This window comes from Oncorhynchus nerka, linkage group LG8 (assembly GCF_034236695.1).
Source record: "Oncorhynchus nerka isolate Pitt River linkage group LG8, Oner_Uvic_2.0, whole genome shotgun sequence".
In the NCBI taxonomy this organism is placed as follows: domain Eukaryota; kingdom Metazoa; phylum Chordata; class Actinopteri; order Salmoniformes; family Salmonidae; genus Oncorhynchus; species Oncorhynchus nerka.
Window position 1 is genome coordinate 14,624,880 of NC_088403.1, and position 15,370 is coordinate 14,640,249.

Below are 15,370 nucleotides of genomic sequence, written 5' to 3' on the forward strand. Positions count from 1 at the left end.
GAGTAGATTCATTTACAGACTATAGAGTAGATTCATTTACAGACTATAGAGTAGATACCCTTATAGACTATAGAGTAGATTCACTTATAGACTATAGAGTAGATTCACTTATAGACTATAGAGTAGATTCATTTACAGACTATAGAGTAGATTCATTTACAGACTATAGAGTAGATTCCCTTATAGACTATAGAGTAGATTCATTTAAAGACTATAGAGTAGATTCACTTACAGACTATAGAGTAGATTCATTTACAGACTATAGAGTAGATTCATTTAAAGACTATAGAGTAGATTCATTTACAGACTATAGAGTAGATTCATTTAAAGACTATAGAGTAGATTCATTTACAGACTATAGAGTAGATTCATTTAAAGACTATAGAGTAGATTCATTTAAAGACTATAGAGTAGATTCATTTAGAGACTATAGAGTAGTTTCATTTAAAGACTATAGAGTAGATTCACTTACAGACTATAGAGTAGATTCATTTACATACTATAGAGTAGATTCACTTACAGACTATAGAGTAGATTCATTTATAGACTATAGAGTAGATTCATTTACAGACTATAGAGTAGATTCATTTATAGACTATAGAGTGGATTCACTTACAGACTATAGAGTAGATTCACTTATAGACTATAGAGTAGATTCATTTACAGACTATAGAGTAGATTCATTTACAGACTATAGAGTAGATTCACTTACAGACTATAGAGTAGATTCACTTATAGACTATAGAGTAGATTCACTTAAAGACTATAGAGTAGATTCATTTACAGACTATAGAGTAGATTCATTTACAGACTATAGAGTAGATTCACTTATAGACTATAGAGTAGATTCATTTACAGACTATAGAGTAGATTCACATACAGACTATAGAGTAGATTCCCTTAAAGACACTGACATATAGAAACATCTCCACAAGCAGCAACTTATAGCTCCCTTTCAACCAACTTCACAAAATAACACATCAAAACCTATGCAGGCAATAATACTAAGCATAGACGTGAAACTAGTTTGAATAAAGGCAGTCAATTACCAGTTCATGATGACATCAACACAGTCTCCTAATCCAACTACAGTAGCAGTACCACGCTTGGCTTTAAATCAGAACAGAGAGCCAACAGGCACCGACACTCTACTCAGTACAGTACCTAGAGGGGTCTGGCTTGGCTTTCCCATAGAGCAGACGACTCTTTCTCTCCCGGGGCTTGGCGGTGGGCAGGCGCGAGCGCGAGACAAGGGGGTCAACTTGTTCACCATGGGACATGATGAGTTAAGTGGGAGGGATCGCCGATGCTGCCCCACTACCTTCTACAGTTCCAGCCCCAGAGGCTCCTGGGTGTCGCGGGCCACCAATGGGGAGTTTCCCCCCAACATATACGCATGCACACATGCACACACGCACAGAGCACTTGGCCTGCTCACATTTACAGTTGCAGCACTAGGCTTTCTATAGCCAGCACCTGCTGCTGGAGCCCTGATCGGCCTCACTGGTGTCTGGGGGGAGAGAGGAGGACGTGTGTGTGTGTGTGTGTGTGTGTGTGTATGTGTGTGTGATTAAGTGAGTGAAAGATAATTGATAATTGCTTTATAAAAAGCAACACTACATTGTGTTGTGGATCAGTGGATCAGTGGATCAGTGGATCAGACTACATTGTCCTAGATTGTATTTTTGGTCAGGAGATCCAGACAGGGCTGGTCACGCCTGTGAAATCAGACAATGCGGTACGCAGGTTGACGTTTATTGGGATGAGTCTTGTCCTTGAGACAAAACTTCTGCTAGAAGGGCCAGCTGCAAAGTCAAAATTGGCTATACTGTAAAAATGTATGAAAACAAAATGTGCTTTTTAGTCTTCGATTAAGGTTAGGGTTAGGCATTAAGGTTAGCAGTGTGGTTAAGGTTAGGCATTAGGGTTAGTAGTGTGGTTAGGGTTAGGCATTAGGGTTAGCAGTGTGGTTAAGGTTAGGCATTAGGGTTAGCAGTGTGGTTAAGGTTATGCATTAGGGTTAGCAGTGTGGTTAAGGTTAGGCATTAGGGTTAGCAGTGTGGTTAAGGTTAGGCATTGGGGTTAGCAGTGTGGTTAAGGTTAGGCATTAGGGTTAGCAGTGTGGTTAAGGTTAGGAATTAGGGTTAGCAGTGTGGTTAGGGTTAAGGTTAGCAGTGTCCTTAAGGCTAGGGTTAAGGTTAGGTTCAATGACATTGTGGCTGTGCCAACTAGGGTACCCTCTGCAGAGCAGTACAAGATTCATGATGAAAAATGCTAACCTGCATGTCATACGAGCAGAGAGGTGAATGCTAACCTGCATGTCATACGAGCAGAGAGGTGAATGCTTAAGGTTAGGTCATTAGGTTAGCAGTGTTAAGGTTAGGAATTAGGGTTAGCAGTGTGGTTAAAGTTAGCATGTCATACGAGCAGAGAGGTGAATGGTTAGGCAGATTAGCATGTTAGCAGTGTGCTTATGTTAGAGCAGAGAGGTAGCTAACCTGCATGTCATACGAGCAGAGAGGTGAATGCTAACCTGCATGTCATACGAGCAGAGAGGTGAATGCTAACCTGCATGTCATACGAGCAGAGAGGTGAATGCTAACCTGCATGTCATACGAGCAGAGAGGTGAATGCTAACCTGCATGTCATACGAGCAGAGAGGTGAATGCTAACCTGCATGTCATTAGAGCAGAGAGGTGGCTAACCTGCATGTCATACGAGCAGAGAGGTGAATGCTAACCTGTCCAACTAGCAGAGAGGTGTCATGTCACGAGCAGTACAAGATTCATGATGAAAAATGCTAAAACCTGCATGTCATACGAGCAGAGAGGTGAATGCTAACCTGCATGTCATACGAGCAGAGGTGAATGCTTACTCAGAGTATATTTCACTTGAAACACTTTACAGCTCAAGCTAATTGGCTAATGTAACATGTCCTCATATTCCCCTACAGTTGAATACCTAAAAATCCTTCTTGTGTCGGGTTCTGAAATATTTATGACAGACTGATTAATCATCCTGGTTTGCGTCAGATTTTTGACACACACACATATGCAGACACACACCGTATCTGGTTCTCCATTAAAACCACCACCACACCGACCACTTCTCTACTGGGAAAACAATGGATTCCTGTAGCAGTGATGGGCTGTGGAGCATCACATCTCGTGGGGTGTTGATTTACTAATCTCCCCCAGGGGAATGAGACGTTACTGGGCCTGGCAGACCTTGAGGAAACCCTGGCAGATCCTGGGTGTTGTTGGAAGCCAGCCCCATACATTTAACTAGCCCTCTGGTTCCTGGCTCCTTATGGCCTCCTGGCCTACTTCTGCTGTGTGACATCACCAAGGCCCGGCTTGGGGTATCGGACCCGCACCTGTCGCTTGTTGCTGCCTCTGACTGGGAGAGGTCCCAGAAAGCTGAGGCCCGAGAGGGAGGAATGAGGGGCAGCTGTGCCTCTCTGCGCACCCCTCCCACCCATAACCAGGCTAATACCCCTAGACTCAGTTATTCAGTTATAGCCTCTCAAACTCTGCCCCTCCTTGCCTCTCTCCCTCTCTAGCGTTCCGCAGTCCTGACAGTGACCAGAGGATCAACACCGGGTACCTCAGAATACATCCATACACCAGCAGCAGGCCAGACCAGGGCCTGGTTGGGAGGTGTAACCTGAGCTCGCCATGGGAATGCCACCCATCTGTGGCACTTTAAACCTCTCTTCAGATGCTTCTCTCAGGCTGGGCTGTCTATTTACATCACATGGGCCTGGATCCCTTCCTGTTTTTACTGCTTAGTGGGCAGCGGCAGAGTCCACTTTCTGTCTACTTCTGCAATGTGTTGAAATGTTCCTCTGTTAGCTCCTATCTGTTTATTAAATGGTCAAATGTCTGTCTAAACTACTGGCACACAGCTCGGACACCCATACATACCCCGCAAGACAGGCCACAAGAGGTCTCTTCACAGTCCCCAAGTCCAGAACAGACTATGGGAGGCACACAGTACTACATAGAGCCATGACTACATGGAACTCTATTCCACATCAAGTAACTGACGCAGGTAGTAAAATTTGATTTTAAAAAACACCTCATGGAACCGGGACTGTGAAGCAACACAAACATAGGCATCCACACACACACACACACACACACACACACACACACACACACACACACACACACACACACACACACACACACACACACACACACACACACACACACACACACACACACACACGATAACATACGCACTATGCACACACACCCACATGGATTTAGTACTGTAGATATGTGGTAGTGGTGGAGCAGGGGCCTGAGGGCACACAGTGTGTTGTGAAATCTCTGACTGTATTGTAATGTTTTAAAAAATGATATAAACTGTCTTAATTTTGCTGGACCCCAGGAAGATTAGCTGCTGCTTGGATCCATAATAAATACAAATGGTGTGAAAATACATAGCAGGGACCTGTTTGGACGAGACAAACTCAATTTGAACCGTACACCAAAGTCAAAATATCTGAAGATCAAATGTGTTCAGAAGCAAAATAACACACCAGCATAGTGGCTGCAAATGTGACTAGTAAACCATTAGTAAGGAAAATGCAAAACTGACCCAAAATGTAGCATCTAGCGCCAACTTCACCCGAAGCCATTGAGGACAACTGAGCCTACCTGGACTGCATCTCTGGTTGCGTTTTGAGGGGGCTGGCCGGCGCCGCCCCGGTGGTCTGGTGTGTAAGCTCTACCAGGGACTGGTAGTACTGCTGCTGCTGTTGCTGCTGCTGCTTGTAGCGAGACAGGATGAAGAACAGTCCCAGGATGGTCTTTAGATTCCCATTCCGGATCTCTGACGGGTAGACAGGGGAACAGAGCACATCATTATCAGGAACGTGGGTTCAAATCTAGCTGCTGCCAACAATACGGAAATGTATGCACGCAGTACTATAATTGGTTTGGATAAAAGCGTCAGCTAGCTAAATGACATATATTAACCGCCCTGTGTGATTCCTGGCTTGGCTAGGAGAAGACACAAATACACATCTGACACAAGGGAAGTGAGTATCTAGTGTTGTTTTCGTCTCAGAATGAGGAAGTGAGAATGAAATAGTGAGTCAAGTACAGTGTGCTATCACTAATGGAACAAGTGTCTAATTTAACTGTAACCGTGGCAACCTATTTTTGAATTTCATTTTGTTGCTATTGACTATTTCACAATTATTGCACTAGGGATTCACCTAAGACCACGGGCTGAGTGACTTAGTCCTCGTGAGAAATGGGTTCAGACTAGGTTGCACACATTCACTCTAAACTTACTCTAAAATGCTTTTAAAGTTCACTTCTCCCTGCAAAACAAAGGGAGCCTATCAACTGTGATATGATTAATCTGAAATCCAGGAATGAAAATGTATCTCTCGCTCAGCCCCCGTCATCGGAGCGCTAACGCATCCACTTGTGAAATGGCTTTTCATATCAGAATAGCTGACACAGAGGCTGTTTGAAAGACTTCAACAGCTGACACAGCAGTTTACGTAACGGGGCTCAACTTTCTTGGCCTGTTGTTTGGCGATTACAAAAAGTTGGAAAGATTAATCTTTACGTTTTCGATTTCAAACTCCAGGAAGCAGTCATTTATACTGTTACATTGCAGCAGTCCAAACGGGCAGTATTCACTTGAAGAACGAAAACGGCCCACATTCATTCGGCAAAGCAATTTGTCACTGGCCACAGAATAATTAGAGATTTACTGTGTAGAAAACAACAGCACAACAGAAATACAGGGCCTTTTGAGGTTACTATTTGAAACATGAAGGACCAGTTTCCCGGAACCAGATTAAGCCTGTTTGTGGACTAAAAAACATGCTGAATGGAGAATCTCCATTGAAAGTGTTTACTAGTCCAGGACTAGGCTTAATCTGGTTCAAGGAAAACCATCCTAAAGAGTAAGAGATAGAAGCAGTTGACCATGTGAACATCTATTCAGACATTCAGACAAATACAGACATTTGATATCAATGTGACCAGTTGTCTCCTCGTGCTTCATATGGATGTGGAACAAATTCATTAAACACAGATATCGCAGCAGGGTTGTCATTTAGAGAAAAACAAAACAGCTGCGATTTTGAGGAAAATGGAACCGAACTTGATCCAGATATCGGGTAACGGAGGGAGGTCCACCATGATAGGGTTTCCTCTAACGCCAGCCTGCTCTTAACCAGCCTGCTTTACCAGCCTGCTTTACCAGCCTGCTCCCACTCTTTCTATTCAGCCTGCTTCCAGAGACCCTCTCCCTCAGAATTATCCAATTATGGTTAGTTATGCTAAGCTCCATTGGCCCCACCATACAGGAGCACATGTCTTATGCCCAGTTTCAAAGCAACGTGGGCTAAGTGCTGTCAGCACTTCGGGGCCAGTCCTCCTTGGGCCACAGTCAGAGTATATGGGCCCCGCTTCGAGGGACTTTTAAGTGGTTAACGCGGTTTCATTTAACCTTTTGTCTTTTTTGGGGGCGGATTTTACGAGCCACAAAGGACTTCGGAGGAGGTAGATGGAGGGTTCTGCTAGGCCTGAATGGTACAGGAAAAGTATTGAGGAAAAATGGGCCTGCTGAACCGCTCCCACCCAATTAATCTTTCCTGGATTTAATCCCCAGACACGGGACGATTTAGCCTTGGCCTCTTTCAATAACATTTGACCCTAACGACCAAGGCTGCGAACTTTGACTGTAGAGAAAGAGGAAGTTATACATTTCCCTTTCAAAAGTGATCTGAGGTTTTTAAACCTTGTATTATACATTCTCTTCCCCTTTCAGCTACTCTGTTCCCCAACCAGCTGACAATCTGAATCTGAGTTACATCCAGAACTGGTCCTGACCTGTGCATCTTCCTGCTAGTTATCTGATGAAGGCAGAATATATGGACTGCTGCTTTTACAGAGTGGTGGATACAGTAGGCGTGATCACCATGTTGGGGATCAGGAGGGTAAGTATGCGTGTCCTCACTGACCCGGCAAGGAGAGGCATTTAAGTGCTAACCAGGCTAGGAAAAACAGACCTATTCGAACAGGCATCTGTGACCACAGAGATCAAGGAGTAGGTTTGGGCTCATGTCACAGTCGTCACAGTGAGAGCAGGGCCCTGCCGTCCAGATGGTTCTCCCTCACCGTACAGACCCTGCCACCACTTAATGACCTGCCACGGATGACCCCTCGCTGTACATGGCTATGAACTGCAGGAAGGACACTTTTAGAGGTTCACACCTGCTTTTAAAATATTTGGTTTAGACTAGAGCGAGTGACCCTTGAATAGATCTCAGCAGGCACGGATGAACCTGTCTGTGGGTTAACTGCTGGAACTGAAAGCGGGTGTTGAAGACCCTGGCAGAACAAAAGAGTGCTGGACATTGAATGGTTGTTGTACCGTTTGTTGGCTGTTTTCATTGAACAGAAAATGAGGAAGTCCAGTTTTATTATGCTATGTATTAAGTCTTTGTTTGCTTGCTATGAAGTTATATCAGAGGGGTGTTTCCGGGACTTTGACGCATGCGACAAACAAGATCATTAAATCTGGCACATCTGAGGCTGAGGTCGCCCACAAGACGCCTTTCTGGAGTCTTTTCCTAGAAGATTATTAGATTGTTTTCTGGAAAAATCCTATACCCTCCAAGTACATCAAACGTCCCGTTTCTTTTCAAATTCCATGCCTCGTAAAAACTAAGCACAAGCGTATGGAGGCCTCAAAAGTCTGCAGATCCCACAGCTAATTCAATGAAGCATAGTCCTCACTAGCTTAGGGGTATATGGAATGACTGGCCCACTCCTCCTACACATGGCCCAGGGAGACAGAGACCCACGCCTGGCCCACTCCTCATACACATGGCCCAGGGAGACAGAGACCTACGCCTGGCCCACTCCTCATACACATGGCCCAGGGAGACAGAGACCTACACCTGGCCCACTCCTCATACACATGGCCCAGGGAGACAGAGACCCACGCCTGGCCCACTCCTCATACACATGGCCCAGGGAGACAGAGACCTCGCCTGACCCACTCCTCATACACATGGCCCAGGGAGACAGAGACCTACGCCTGGCCCACTCCTCATACCTGGCCCACTCCTCACTACACATGGCCCAGGGAGACAGAGACCTACGCCTGGCCCACTCCTCATACACATGGCCCAGGGAGACAGAGACCCACACCTGGCCCAGGCCCAGGAGACAGAGACCTACGCCTGGCCCACTCCTCATACACATGGCCCAGGGAGACAGAGACCTACACCTGGCCCACTCCTCATACACATGGCCCAGGGAGACAGAGACCCACGCCTGGCCCACTCCTCATACACATGGTCCAGGGAGACAGAGACCCACGCCTGGCCCACTCCTCATACACATGGCCCAGGGAGACAGAGACCTACGCCTGACCCACTCCTCATACACATGGCCCAGGGAGACAGAGACCTACACCTGGCCCACTCCTCATACACATGGCCCAGGGAGACAGAGACCCACGCCTGGCCCACTCCTCATACACATGGTCCAGGGAGACAGAGACCCACGCCTGGCCCACTCCTCATACACATGGCCTAGGGGGAAAGGGACCCACGCCTGGCCAACTCCTCATACACATGGCCCAGGGGGACAGGGACCCACACCTGGCCCACTCCTCATATACATGGCCTAGGGGGACAGGGACCCACGGCCATAAAAAAGTAACCCAATAGCCTGTATATTTAGGTACCCTCTTCTATTCCAGACTGGCAAAGTCACTTTGCTGTTTTTAGGGGGACAGAATTTAGAGTATCTGGTCAGAGTATTGGGACGGCTATTTGGGCTGTTCCGACAGGTCAAGGGCATCGTCACTTCCCCAAACTTTAGAGGGGAGTTAAACTGACGGGGGTCCAGGAAACAAACACGGGTCTTAAATAACAGTTGGCTAGTTACTGTGGGGCAACTTCAGACATGTTAACACCCATACGAGTAGGGCTGTATATCTGATTCATAGCAGCTTGTAGGAGGAGAGTAACCTCAAATGGGCCATTCAAAAACTATGTGTAGTTAGGTTGACCGATCCTGCTATAACTCTCAACGACACATTAACTTCCTTCCATCCTGTGATACATTTTTCAGCTCAAGACCCAAATGAGAAATTCACCGTCCTTCCGTGACCCAATAACCCAAGAAGAAGAAGAAATATAAGTATTTTCAGAGTCCAGTTGGGGTACCGACCCATAGCTTAAGAAACCGTACAACCACAGTCTAGTTCGTAGCCTTGTCTCAAGCCTCATGGGTTAACAATCATCATTATACATTCATCTCCATTAAAATAATAAGAATTCAGTCTTACCTTCTGAGGAGAGCCCTTGTACATTCACTCCTCTTGCATCCAGGAAACTGAGGCAGGCGTCCAAATTCTCGGTCTGAGGACAGAAAGAATATGAGGAGATGAACAACAGTCAGTGGAGGAAAGCATGGTGGTTGTGGAGGACTGTCATGAAGTGGCTACTTCACATTCAATGTGCAGAATGTCTCAGGGGGATGGAGTTAGGGGCTGATCAACCCATTGGCCATAAAGCACCCATTGTCTGATTATGGCAGAGCCCGTTTGACCCGAACGTGACACAAGGAGTCAGCCGGGCCGTCTGACATAGTGACCACAGTGTGTCCCACCTACACAGCCCACAGCCCCAGCCCTGGTCAATATGCAGTATGTATACAGTACAGGAGATGTGGCCCACTTGAGGCCAATTACAACACAATACACAGCTGACAGGCAGCAGTAGAGTCAACAGCGATACTCAACCTCCCTCAGAGTGACAAAGTTCTACTGAGTTCGAGGCACTGACCCTTTTATATATGAACCACTATGCATTCCTTGAGAGTGGCTAACGCCTGCCACCGTTTGCATGGCGGGTAGTCTCAGCCCTCGGCACAGAGGGCTTTCATGAGAAGGTCACCACAGGGCAGAGAGCTCCACTGGGCCGTATTGTACTGGGGCTGTTGTGAGGGCGGGCTGGGCTGGCTGGCTAGGCTGGGCAGACAGGCGGCGTCCAGCAGCAGTGGAGTTTAATGGAATCCTTCTCCGTGCTGCTTCAGTCTAAACCCTAACCAGCCCTGAGGGGAAACGCCCCCCCAAAGGAACAGGGACACCATCTCAGTAGTCTGGTCTGGAGTCTGACCTAGACTGTTGACTAAATTACTGTAATATAAATGCACGTCAGTGATGACATCAGACCTTAATAAGTCAATAGAGGAGGACCGCCGGGCGTCTCTGACGACGCCCTCGCTCTCGCCTGCCAGCCCTCTCAGATCCACACACATCTTGGTTGTGACTACATTTCAGTTGTAACAAGGGCACATTCTGTAGCGTATCAACATTACACGGATGGTGTCCAGCCCCAACCTGGCCCCAACCTGGCCCCAACCTGGCCCTGACCTGGCCCCAACCTGGCCCCAACCTGGCCCCAACCTGGCCCCGACCTGGCCCCAACCTGGCCCCGACCTGGCCCCGACCTGGCCCCGACCTGGCCCCGACCTGGCCCCAACCTGGCCCCAACCTGGCCCCAACCTGGCCCCAACCTGGCCCTAACCTGGCCCCAACCTGGCCCCGACCTGGCCCTGACCTGGCCCCAACCTGGCCCCAACCTGGCCCCGACCTGGCCCCACCTGGCCCCAACCTGGCCCCAACCTGGCCCTGACCTGGCCCCAACCTGGCCCCAACCTGGCCCCAACCTGGCCCTGACCCGTCTCAGGGTGGAAGGAGGTGTATTTACAGCCAGTCGTACAGACGGGTGGGTCTCGTCTGACTTCAATGTAATGTACCACTCCAGCCTCCAGCCCTGCACCAGCCAGTGGTAGCCTGCAACAGGGAGGGCCAGGGGGATGGATGGCTGTTTACTCTGCCTGTATCAACAGGGTCGGGACCAGAACATGGGGATCACAGCCTGTTCATCTGCCTCCACAACACAAACAGAACTGGAAGGGATAAAAGAGGCACAGATGTCGGGTTGTTCACATGTGGTATGTTCCACATATGCTTAGCCAGACACCCCCAACACCCTAACAGTTTGATTATACCCTTCTCTCGTAAAAATGTGTTTGAGACATTCATCTCAGCGGAGTGACGTGCTGAGCACCGTACATTATGGTCATCATTCCCCAATTAAGTCTAGTCTAGTTGGGGAAGTATCAAATCCACATTGGTGCTGTTCCATTGAGGGCGGTTGTGGGGGGAATAAACAGAGGCTACCAGACAAATTCAGATGAAGCACAAAGCATCTGTGGAAATTAGTGTCATATAAACACAGATGAAATGTAACTAACGGGACACGCAGGGTATCACCTCAGCCTCCTTGGACTAATGTTTCAATAACTAACGGGACACGCAGGGTATCACCTCAGCCTCCTTGGACTAATGTTTCAATAACTAACGGGACACGCAGGGTATCACCTCAGCCTCCTTGGACTAATGTTTCAATAACTAACGGGACACGCAGGGTATCACCTCAGCCTCCTTGGACTAATGTTTCAATAAATAACGGGACACGCAGGGTATCACCTCAGCCTCCTTGGACTAATGTTTCAATAACTAACGGGACACGCTTAGTATCACCTCAGCCTCCTTGGACTAATGTTTCAATAACTAACGGGACACGCAGGGTATCACCTCAGCCTCCTTGGACTAATGTTTCAATAACTAACGGGACACGCAGGGTATCACCTCAGCCTCCTTGGACTAATGTTTCAATAACTAACGGGACACGCAGGGTATAACCTCAGCCTCCTTGGACTAATGTTTCACAACTAACGGGACACGCAGGGTATAACCTCAGCCTCCTTGGACTAATGTTTCAATAAGTAACGGGACACGCAGGGTATCACCTCAGCCTCCTTGGACTAATGTTTCAATAACTAACGGGACACGCAGGGTATAACCTCAGCCTCCTTGGACTAATGTTTCAATAACTAACGGGACACGCAGGGTATCACCTCAGCCTCCTTGGACTAATGTTTCAATAACTAACGGGACACGCTTGGTATCACCTCAGCCTCCTTGGACTAATGTTTCAATAACTAACGGGACACGCTTGGTATCATCTCAGCCTCCTTGGACTAATGTTTCAATAACTAACGGGACACGCAGGGTATCACCTCAGCCTCCTTGGACTAATGTTTCAATAACTAACGGGACACGCTTGGTATCACCTCAGCCTCCTTGGACTAATGTTTCAATAACTAACGGGACACGCAGGGTATCACCTCAGCCTCCTTGGACTAATGTTTCAATAACTAACGGGACACGCAGGGTATCACTCCTTGGACTAATGTTTCAATAACTAACGGGACACGCAGGGTATCACCTCAGCCTCCTTGGACTAATGTTTCAATAACTAACGGGACACGCAGGGTATCACCTCAGCCTCCTTGGACTAATGTTTCAATAACTAACGGGACACGCAGGGTATCACCTCAGCCTCCTTGGACTAATGTTTCAATAACTAACGGGACACGCTTGGTATCATCTCAGCCTCCTTGGACTAATGTTTCAATAACTAACAGGACACGCAGGGTATCACCTCAGCCTCCTTGGACTAATGTTTCAATAACTAACGGGACACGCAGGGTATCACCTCAGCCTCCTTGGACTAATGTTTCAATAACTAACGGGACACGCAGGGTATCACCTCAGCCTCCTTGGACTAATGTTTCACAACTAACGGGACACGCAGGGTATAACCTCAGCCTCCTTGGACTAATGTTTCAATAACTAACGGGACACAAAGGGTATCACCTCAGCCTCCTTGGACTAATGTTTCAATAACTAACGGGACACGCTTGGTATCACCTCAGCCTCCTTGGACTAATGTTTCAATAACTAACGGGACACAAAGGGTATCACCTCAGCCTCCTTGGACTAATGTTTCAATAACTAACGGGACACGCTTGGTATCACCTCAGCCTCCTTGGACTAATGTTTCAATAACTAACGGGACACGCAGGGTATCACCTCAGCCTCCTTGGACTAATGTTTCAATCATTCTGTTTGAAACGGCTGCTTTAAAAATATTTACAACGTCAAGTCAAATATCCACGGATGCCTTCACGCAGCTCCGTGCATCTGTTGGCCAGGCAGGGAGAGGGGGAGGACAGAGACTAGAGAGGCAGGGCATGTTGAACGGGCGACGCAAAGACAGAGGAGTCAACCCATAGGAAAACAGACAGTAGATCTGTCTGGGAGAGTGAGAGACCTGTATCCTGTCTGTTCGTAACTGTAACTGATCAAATCTGAGGCAATGTTCTGCAACTGACATTCTGACGTTCTCACCAGAGAGCTATTAGATCAGAGCTGATTATCTTCTGTCGGTCTTTAGATGGAAATGACGGAAACAAAGCTGAATGGTCATTTAAAGCGTTGTTGATAAGTGCAGCCTTAATGTTCCACTGCTTTCTGGCTAAACAAACTGCCATTTTGGTGGGTGGTTTGGCTTTGTCGTATATTTTAACGGCTTCTCGAGGAACTCGGATCATTTCTTGCTCCGATGTAAAATTTAACATTTTACAGATCCACATAAGTCATTAAAAGCCATTTGGAAATGGAACATTTTGATGAGGGACATTTTATTTTGCACTTTCGGGAACTGACAAGAACACAAACATACACCATTGGAAAATGACTGCTGATTTTAGGCACAATTGACATAATACTGAAGTCATCTTGTTCAAGTTTATTGTTGTTGGCGTTATAATGATGGTAAATCAAACCATGTTTAATTCACACACTGCACAGATCAAAAGATGAGACTCTGATGCTGAATAAATGTTTGCAGTTTAATTTGCTCACATCGCTCCCAAGTCCCAAAAATGTGTTTTGAGGCACTTTGGGTCTCCAACGGTTTCAAGTAACCGCCACATTTGGTAAGTGTTATCCCTCAGACACAACTGTCAAATACAAATGGGCCACGCCTCAATTACAATTAATCTTCACCAAAAGCAATCTGTTTCAAAACAACACAGAATACTGGTGCTTCACCACGGCTCAGAACAACACAGAATACTGGTGCTTCACCACGGCTCAGAACAACACAGAATACTGGTGCTTCACCACAGCTCAGGCCAACACAGAATACCTTACGTTGGTGCTTCACCACGGCTCAGAACAACACAGAATACCCTGCGTTAGTGCTTCACCACGGCTCAGAACAACACAGAATACTGGTGCTTCACCACGGCTCAGAACAACACAGAATACTGGTGCTTCACCACAGCTCAGGCCAACACAGAATACCTTACGTTGGTGCTTCACCACGGCTCAGAACAACACAGAATACCCTGCGTTAGTGCTTCACCATGGCTCAGAACAACACAGAATACTGGTGCTTCACCACGGATCAGAACAACACAGAATACCCTGCGTTGGTGCTTCACCACGGCTCAGAACAACACAGAATACCTTGTGTTGGTGCTTCACCACGGCTCAGAACAACACAGAATACCTTGCGTTGGTGCTTCACCACGGCTCAGAACAACATGGTGCTTCACCACGGCTCAGAACAACACAGAATACTGATGCACAGAATACCTGCGTTGGTGCTTCACCACGGCTCAGAACAACACAGAATACCTTGCGTTGGTGCTTCACCACGGCTCAGAACAACACAGAATACCTTACGTTGGTTCTTCACCACGGCTCAGAACAACACAGATTCTTCATTCTCATTTTACCCTCAGAGAAGCCATGCCGCCTATACTGCCACTAACTCAGTGCTATGCTAAGAGTGCTTCAAAAGCTGGAAGGGACCCATGTAAGCTTTTTTACTTTCCAAACCTGTTCCACTGAGGTTGAACACTGTCAGAACAGAAGGGTGAACACAGCACACCCGGCTGTGGTGGTGATGGGCCATAAATTCCTGTGGGCCCTTGTCTAATGAGTGTAATGAGCAAGCCGATGATTTAGGCTAGAACGTCACATAACTGAGATGCTTTACAGCATGATGGTGCTTTAATCACTGTAGTCGGGCCTGGGCTTTGAACTCCACATGTTAACAGGCCGACGAGGCCTCCTCTCGCTCTGAAACTGAAAACAGCTGAGGGAAACAGAGAGGTTTTAGGGGGAGAAGAAACTTGACCAAGACCATTTATTTGTTTGGTCTTGATGTATTTGGCTCTTTTAATTTTAAGGGGAAGGGTTTCTGGTTTAAAAAGGCAATCTGCCATCGAAACAACAACAAGGCATTCCCCCTGCCTCTGTTTTGGTAAAAAGCTGAGGGATAGGCCTGTAGAAATGTGACCACTCTCAAATTCACAGACAGAGCTATGGATGCAAGGACTGATCAAAGAAATCACAATTATATTTTTACGCATGTTTTGAGGCTTACAGT

The 15,370-nt window shown here is 47.1% G+C and overlaps 1 protein-coding gene across 1 annotated transcript in view; it reads right to left on the reverse strand.

Annotated features, from left to right (window-relative positions):
* nav3 (neuron navigator 3) overlaps nucleotides 1-15,370 on the reverse strand; it is a 292,679-nt gene that overhangs the window by 162,368 nt on the left and 114,941 nt on the right. Inside the window, 2 exon segments of the mRNA XM_065021393.1 lie at nucleotides 4,668-4,842; nucleotides 9,340-9,412. Coding sequence (XP_064877465.1) covers nucleotides 4,668-4,842; nucleotides 9,340-9,412 — 248 coding nt within the window.